General features: G+C 45.7%; 1 protein-coding gene across 4 annotated transcripts in view; it reads left to right on the top strand.

Annotated features, from left to right (window-relative positions):
• The first annotated feature begins 488 nt into the window (after window positions 1–488).
• NTAQ1 (N-terminal glutamine amidase 1) overlaps window positions 489–8,855 on the top strand; it is a 28,094-nt gene continuing 19,727 nt past the window's right edge. For 2 of the 4 annotated variants that reach the window (XM_032858386.1, XM_032858385.1), the window contains exons 1-3: window positions 492–745; window positions 5,661–5,760; window positions 6,691–6,741. In XM_032858386.1, coding sequence (XP_032714277.1) covers window positions 657–745; window positions 5,661–5,760; window positions 6,691–6,741 — 240 coding nt within the window. In that variant the 5' untranslated portion in view covers window positions 492–656. Of the gene's footprint in view, window positions 746–5,660; window positions 5,761–6,690; window positions 6,742–8,855 lie in introns of all 4 variants that reach the window. The other 2 variants (XM_032858383.1, XM_032858384.1) reach the window with 2 other exon arrangements.

Raw genomic sequence — 8,855 nt, 5'->3', positions numbered from 1 at the left:
TCCCTCCGGGAGACTACCGAAGCGCCGTTCAGGGTCGAGCGGTCTACCAACCCCAAGCGCTCCCAAGCCTCCTTCAAGCCCCCTGTGGGCGACCTCTGACCTCCGCACTCTGACCCCATCCACGCTGTCACGGCCACCCTGAGCATGCCCGGGCCCCGCCCCAGCACACCCGAGCTCCGGGGCACGGCCCCGTACTGGCTCCACCCACCTGTCCGGGCCCCGCCTACCCGGAATCATTCAAGCTCCCTGTCCCAGGCTCCGCCCACTGGGAGTACTCAAGGCTCACCGCTACCCCCCCACCCCCGGGATCCGCCCACTTCGCCCTGGCTCCACCCTCCCGGAACAGGCTCCGCGCTTCCCGCCCCGGCTCCGCCCACCGGAATCTGCAAAACCCGCGCAGCCTTTGGCTCCATCCACCCGGAACTTGCGCCTCCCCCGCCGGGCTCTGCGCGCCCGGAACCTGCGTCGCTCGCTCCCCCCAGACTCCGCCTACCCCGTCCTTGGCTTCACCACCCGGGAACTGCACCAGCTGCCCCGGGCTCCGCCCCGAGGATCTGTGCCGCCCGCCGAGCGCCGGCTCCTCCCCCGAAGCTTGCCCGCGGGACTGGTCCAGTCGCTTCGCCTCAGGCCCCTGCCCTGGCCCAAGCGAGCCCGCCATGGAGGGGGATGTGCCCGCCGCTGCAGCCGCCCGCTACCAGCCGGCCAGCCCCCCGCGGGACGCCTGTGTCTACAACAGCTGCTACTGGTGAGGGGGCGCGGGTGCAGCCCCCCGCATCTCCCTGGCGCACTAGGTCTTAGCGTCGCTGCCGGGCCCCGCCTCCTCTCGGCCCCTCCCTGGGGGCGCTTTGGGCCTCGACTGGCGGGTTTTCCCGCTTGGGGGATGAGGGAGCGGGAATGGCAGGCCTGGTCTCTGGAGTGGAGTGTAGGCATTTGGAGAAGGGGGAGGTGCGGAATTCCCACGAATGGTAGGGTCGGTGCTGCATTACTGATGCCCAGCGTTTTTCGCTTGGACATTTCTCAGCAGATCTCAGTGCTTGGGGGCCAGGAAGGGGAGGCAGAGGGTGGAACGCGGTGAAGCTTTGCAGATTACTTTGCTGAAGCCTTTGTGGTTTCACACTGGTGGGAAGGTCGTTTTAATTTTGGAAGAGAATGGAGGAACGGAGATTTTGCAGTAACTTTCCCAAGGTCATCAGCTAACAGCGACCAGGAATCCAGTTCAGGCCTTCTGGTACCAGAAACCATGATCTGAACCACCATGTTGTTATTATCATACCCATTACATTTACGTAGAACTTGCTGTATGCCAAACATTGTTCTGATTCTCTCGTGTAAGCTAATTCATTTGAGCCCCACAGTAACCCTACCAGGTAGGTACTTTTGTTATCCCCGTTTTTAAAGATGAGAACACTGAAGCACAGAGGGGTGCAACTAATTTGCCTCAGGCCACATATCTTGTGAATGAAGAAATGGGGATTTACTTGTAGAGTTGACTCTGGAGTCCACACACTCTACTCCTGTAGCAGGCCACCTGTGTGGCTGAATCACCCCTCCTACCTTAGTCTTTTTCACTCCCACACCTGAGTAATGACTTCTTCCCCAACCTCCCGTTGCAAAAGAAACATCAGGCCCGTCTAAAACTACCTTTTCCTCCTTTAGCTGGTCATCAAACCAGTGTCACCAAGAAGTTAACATTTGTTCAGCTCTGACTGACTACAGGTCAGTGTTTCATCCATGACTGGGAGATAGGTTCTATCATTAACCTCATTTTTCTAATGAAAAGAGGGAACCAGGGAGAGGCTGTGTCCCAAGATCAAACACCTAGCAAGAGGTGATGCACTATGGAACTTCCATAATGCAGGAGTCTATGTTCTTAATGATTACCCTTTATTTCTGCCTTACCTCTCACCTAAATTCCTTTAGTTCTCGTCTATAGTGTCCATTCATTGTTTTGTTTATTTATTTATTCATTAGATAAATGTTTATGAGGCACTTGGACTGTGATGCACAGCTGTAGGGATTTTGGGATATAGGGCAGGGTAGACAAATTTCCTAGTAAGATCTCATGGTTCATATGTTTTGGTTCAGGGAAAGCAGGCAAAACCAAGTAAACCATGTTTGGTGTTAAGTACTATGAGAAAATAAAGCAAGGTAAAGGATGGTGACTCACTATTTCATCATGGATATTTAAGGAAGGCATTGTTGATAAAGTGGTATTTGCGCAGAGATCTGAAGAAAAAAAGGGTGGGAGCTTTGTGGATGTTGGAGGAAAATCATTCTAGATAGGGGAGCAGTGGTGCAAAGACTCAGAAGGAAGCGTGCAGGAGTTCCAGGAACAAGGTTGCTGGTATAGCTAGAGTGCAGTCATCTGGTGGAAGAATGGTAGAGAATGGACGTCTCTTCAATAGATGGTCTCCTTTAAGTTCCTTCAGCCATGGGCCAGGCCCTCCTTGGCTGGCAGGGGCCTGTTCTAGTCCTTCCTTAGATGCCTCTGCCCCGGTCTCTCCTATCCCCTTGGGTCCTGAACCTTAGCTGGCTTCACACTGTTGAAAGCTGTTCTAAATTCTGATGAGCCTTAGAATCACCTGGGGGCTTATACAGCCAGCAGATCTTAGGGTTCCACTCCAGAGAGTCTGGAGGTGTGGATGGTACCGTGGAGGAGTCTTAGGCTCGTCCATTGATCACACTTTCAAGAATGTAGTCAAGGAGTCAGGAATACAGTCGTAGACCATAAAGTCTGTCTCCTGAGCATAGCAAGTCATTTCAGATCTGGTCACCGTGTGTTTTTCCAGTCTCATTTCGAACCTGCCTTCTACGCTGTAACCCAGGGTTTCTCAGCTGTAGATCTTTATTGACATTTTAAGCATGCTAATGTGGTGGGGGGTCTCCCGGGTATTGTAGGGAATGTAGCGGCATCCCTGCCCCCTACTCAACTAGATGCCTGTAGCATCCTCACCCAATTTGTGACAACCAAAAATGTCACCAGATAGCGCCAAATGTTCCCTGGGGGACAAAGTCGCCTTTAGTTGAGAACCAGTATTCTGCCCTGTCCTAACCTATCAGGCAGGCACACCTTACTGTGCTTGCCCTCATAGCTTCATATGATGTGAAATAAATGCCTCCTGTCTGCTGCTTTCAGCTTCTGTCAGTTGTTACCTGTTCAGAACCAGCTGAATGATAATAGCAGTAACCAGTATTTCTGTGTGGCATAGGTGGTTTGCAGGGCACGTCTGATTCTGTTGTAATTGTTTTGTACTCTTCTGATGTTGGTTGAGCACCCGCTGTGTGTCAGGGATCCTTCCCTTCTGCATGCTTCTCTGACCTCAGCCCATCAGCAGGAACCCTTGCACAATCTTGACCTGAATGCTGCTTTGTTAGTCTTTCTGCTACAAAATAATCAACCAGTAGGTTGGAACATAATTATTATAATCTACCCCCACCCTCATTTTAAAGAGGTTCTAGAACTCACACCAAATCTGGGTTCTTTTTATTCCCAGCAGTAACTCCCTGCATTTCTAAGAATAAACCCCTTATCTTCTTTTTAGGCATGGAGCCCAGCATAGGGCTTGAACTCTGGATCCTGAGATCAAGACCTACGCTGGGATCAAGAGTTGCATGCTTAACTAGTCACCCCGGAGCCCCAAGGCTCCCTTTTTAAAACATCAAATGTTTCTTGAGATCCTTCTACATGATATTAATTGTACTCTTGAAAAAAAATTGATAAAGGACTACAGATTCAGTAACTCCTATATTTAAATTTTTTTTTCTCTTTGTAACATTCATACACACTTGAAAAATAATAGACAAACTTTGTCCATTCACATATGTATTCAGCTTGCCACAGTACTTGTGGTACACACGGATTCTCAGACTGTTCTTGTTAACTCTTTGCTCATCCTTGGGACTGGGGGAGTGGGAACAAACCAGGAGAAACCACTGACCTCTACCTCCTCTATCTTCCCATGTCTCTCAAAATTAATGACTCTCTCTTCTATGCATCTTTTATGACCTTCTATGATGCTTGTATTTATGGATCTATGTGTCTCCTCTCATTGTCTGTGAGTGCTCATTTATCATTACATCCTTCAAGCACTTAGCATAGTGCTTTTATATCACAGGCTCTTGAAGATGTCTGTGATCAACTCCAGAATGTCTACAGGCTGGACAGACAAGTGTCTTCTGATAACTTGGTCTTAGAACATCCAGATTTTGGGGCGCCTGAGTGACTCAGTCAGTTAAGTGTCTGCCTTCGGCTCAGGTCATGATCTCCAGGTCCTGGAATCTAGCCCTGCATCCAGCCTGCTTCTCCCTCTCTCTTTGCCTGCAGCTTTCCCTGCTTGTGCTCTCTCTCTCTCTCAAATAAATAAATCTTTTAAAAAAAAGAACATCTAGGTTTAAAAAAAATTTAGCTAACACATATTTTATATCATAATGAAACAGTTCCTTTTTGTTACTCCCTACTGCATATCCGATGGAAGTAGTCAGTCGCAGTCTTCTGTTAGTACCTCTACCGCTACTTTTTCTGTAAGATTTCTTAGGCATTTTAGAGATCACAGGAAAAAAATATACTTCACTTTGTACTTTAAGTGTACTCATATGAAACATTTAGGCAGGTAGACAAGGTCAAAACCCTGCATTGAAAGTGTGTCTCCATAAACTGGTGGTAGTTCTTAGTGCCAGATGCACCTTACTTCATCTTCAGGTAACGTGGTTTAGATGTTTGGAAGTTAGGCTTTGGCAGATTGAGTCGAGTATGAGCCTCAGAGTGTTGCTGCGGCTCATTTTGAACGAAGGTTCAGTGGTGGCTCATCAGAAAAAGATAAGAATCCCGAGGCTGAGCTGTGAATATTCGCTGCCAGCAATGACTGTGCCTGTGTGGGAGTGTGCCTGTGGCCTCCAGCGTGGCTGGGTTTGATGCACTGGGCATTGCTTTACTTAGGTGGTTCTGTCTACTGCTTTACATATCTAAAGGCCTGTCATAGAGGAAAGGAGATTGATCTGGGGCAGAAGTATAGGAAGATGGATTTCAGTTCAGTCTGAGAAAGGACTTCCTAAAAATCAGGACCTCTTGTATCAGAGGGATGCAGGGAATCCTACTCACAGAGTCTTCCTCCGAAAGAATTCCTTGGCATATCATGTAACTGTGCCCCGGTCCTTTCCAGCCAGAAGCCCTCCTCCCCAACACACTCATCTTGCCCCTTTGCTAAGGGGAGCAGTGAACCGATATTAACTAAGATTTATCAAGTTTTTATAATATGGTATGATTATATCCATTTTACATATGAGAAAAGCAGATACGCACTTCAAGATGTTCAAAGCTTCTTACCTCATAAGTGGCTGAGTTGGAATTCCAGCTGTATCTCAAGTCCCTGGATCCAAAGCTTGTGGAGTATTGATGTAGCATATTATCAGCTATAAAATGCCTCCCTTTGCGAGCACTGCTGGGGCAGGTAGCGAGCACTCTGGAGAAAGGTTGGCACACGGTATAAATTGGGTCACACCTTGTTGGGGGATGTTTTAGAGGAGGGTCATACATCCATCAGTTATTGCATGAGGTGGTGTTTAAAGTCTCTTCCAACTTTTTTATGTCTTCGTCAGTCTTCTGTTTAAGTTTGAAAGACCCATTGCTTAATTGTATTGATTAAACTGTTATTCTATTTCAGTGAAGAAAATATTTGGAAGCTCTGTGAATACATCAAAAATCATGACCAGTATCCTTTAGAAGAGTGTTATGCTGTCTTCATATCTAATGAGAGGAAGATGGTAAGTGGTGAGTGATTGTAGAAAGAAAACAAGAGATTTAGGGTGACAATAGGAACTAAATATAGTATGGGTCACACTGCCCCAAAATGTGCTTTATAAAATACAGGAACATTTTAAAATTTATTTCTGAATGAGATTTTTTTTTTTTTTTTTTTTTTTTTACCCCTTTCAGGGCATGGTTGAGTTAGAAAAGTTTAGTCCCTTATTTGCAGGTCAAGAAATAGATGATGGTCTGCACAAATTAAGTCCCTTCTCTTTAGGTATGAAGTTAGAGCTTTTTAAATTGCTTAGGCTAGAGCCACATTCTTTCAGGTTTGAAGTAAAGATGTTTTTGTCTCTGAAGTTTAAATAGAATTATGGTAAACTGACATGAAGTATTAAAAAAGCAAGCCCTTAGAAAAAGTAAGCCCTTAATATTTTATAAAGCACTTAAAAATATTTAAAGATTTATATTTTTAAGTAATCCTTACACTCATTGCGGGGCTTGAACTCACAACCCTGAGATCAAGAATTACACATGCCTACCAAAGGAACCATCCTGGTACCCCCCTGTGAAGCACTTTTGTACACATCATCTCATTTGATGCTAATGGAAACACAGTAAAGTAGGCAGGGTTCAGACAACTATCTCCATTTTATAGATGAGGAAATAGAGGCTCAGGGAGGTCCCACGAATAATGTGGGAAAGCAAGACTTGAACCTGCCAGGCCTTCTGATTCCCTTTTGAGGTCTCTTTCTACTCTCCAAAGAACATCAGATAATTAATTTTTGCATTTTCATTGTTACGAATACTTGGAAGGATTTAGATTTCTTCTTCATTCACCTTGATAGTTGGTTGCTTAGAAATATTTTATATTTACCTATTACTTTAAAGAATTTAGTAGTGGTGTAACTGAAGTCTTGACTTATGAAATTGATTGTATTTTGTAGATACCTATCTGGAAACAACAGGCAAGACCTGGAGATGGACCTGTGATCTGGGTAAGATGAGCAATACAGAGAACTTCTGGTGCGTTAGTTAGTAATTCCCAAGCAGTCTCTGTGTTTCGGTAAAGCAGAAATGATGGCGCAGTAGAGAAAGGCTGTGATAATTATTGATAATTGACCTCTTGGGAATAGATTTTATTTTATCTAAGGTAGTACTTACAGATATGTTTTTATTTAATTTTATTATTCTAGGAAAGACTTTATTTTTTTAATTATTATTTTTTTTTCTTTTAGTGAGCTCTATGCCCAATGTGGGTCTTGAACTCACGACCCAGAATCAAGAGTTACATGCTCTACAGACTGATCCAGCCAGGCACCCCATTTAGGAAATATTTTAAATAGCTGATGTGGCAGATGTGTTTGTGATCTAGGCTGTTACCCATATAACCTACTGGAAGGAACTTTGGCCATATCTGGTCCAGCTGCACATTCGATTATCTGGATATCATGTTAAAAGTATAGGTTTCTGACTTAGTTGATATAGAGAAGGGTTCAGGAGTTAGTGTTCTTTGCAGACTCCTGAGTCACCATGACTAACATTTGAAAAACCCAGATCTACTCCAGCTTTCCTGTTTTTTAGGTGAAGAAACAAGCCCATGGGGGCCTGGGTGGCTCAGTGGGTTAAGCCTCTGCCTTTGGCTCAGGTCATGATCTTAGGGTCCTGGGATTGAGCCCCGCATCGGGCTCTCTGCTCAGCAGGGAGCCTGCTTCCCCCTTTCTCTCTCTGCCTGCCTCTCTGCCTACCTGTGATCTCTGTCAAATAAATAAATAAATAAAATCTTAAAAAACAAAACAAAACAAAAAAACAAGCCCAGAAGACAGAGTGAGAAGCTCAAAGTTATCTAGCTGATCCTTTCCAGTACACATCTATATGTCGCCTTAACCTGTCCCTCTGAAGAATTGTTTATGCTAATAACATGAAGATAAAGTAAATGAAAACTCCATTTGTGATAATGTAGCAAGCATCTTATTTCTGAAACTTATTTAAAATAAGTTATCATTTGAATTGGTTTCATTCATTTATTTAACCTATATTTATATAGACTAAAATCCCTGGTCTCACAGAGCACACGTTCTTGCTTCCTTTACCAGCAGGTGTTTTGTTGTGCTAATATTAAAGCCCAAATCCAGTTTTGGGGTTAAGTCCCAGTGGTGGCCCTATGAACTGGACATGTTATTTACCTTCTTTCTTCAGTGTCCTCCTCTGGCCAGTAGTGTTGCGAGTCTTTTTTAAAATTTTTTATTTTTTAAGATTTTATTTATTTATTTGATGGACAGAGATCACAAGTAGGCAGAGGCAGGCGGAGAGAGAGGGGGAAGCAGGCTCCCTGTTGAGTAGAGACCCCCCCCAATTTGGGGCTTGACCCCAGGACCCTGGGATCATGACCTGAGCCAAAGGCAGAGGCTTTAACCCACTGAGCCACCCAGGTGCACCTGGTATTTCGAGTCTTAAGTGAGATAACGTGTGAGAGACATTGTCCTGGTACCCGGTACTGTGTCCGGTTCTGGTGCTCAAGCCTTTCTTCTTAGCAACAATAGCTACATAACCATTGTTGCAGACTGTCCACGTGCCCTGGAAGACATCCCCGTGGCCGAGCCACTCAGCTGACTTTGAGTCATGGTCTGTCTTCTTGGTTTAGAGAAACTTGCAGGGAAAGGACCTGTGGTTATGTCCCTCTTACACAGCGTCTCATGGCAGCCCAGAATAACTCCTGTTATGGTAAGGCCTCCCATACCTGCCGGCAAATGTATCTTTGCCTTGCTGCTGTCCTGTTATAGGAAATGGTACCCTGAGTGGAGAGAGACACCCAGTCCCAAGAAGCTGATCGCCTTCTAGGTGGGTTTCCCTCCCCCAGCCCAGCTTGGTAGATTCTGAACCCCACTCCCGAGAGTGAGGCTGCTTCTGGGTCTGTATTCCTTGACTACCCATCTGTGCTATTAAGGCCACTTGGAGTTGAGGCCTGCTTTCCCTTTCCTTAATGGTCCCAGCAACAGTCTGTGGTAACCAACACTATGCTTATCTCCGGTTTATAAAAGAGGAAGCTCAGGCTGGAAGGGGTGGGCTGGAGGTTTGACCTGAGGGCCCTCACCTGAAGCCTCCTGCTCTT

The sequence above is a fragment of the Lontra canadensis genome, unplaced genomic scaffold (assembly GCF_010015895.1).
Source record: "Lontra canadensis isolate GAN:19392208 unplaced genomic scaffold, GSC_riverotter_1.0 scaffold15, whole genome shotgun sequence".
In the NCBI taxonomy this organism is placed as follows: Eukaryota; Metazoa; Chordata; class Mammalia; order Carnivora; family Mustelidae; genus Lontra; species Lontra canadensis.
This window is presented reverse-complemented; position numbering and strand designations above follow the sequence as displayed.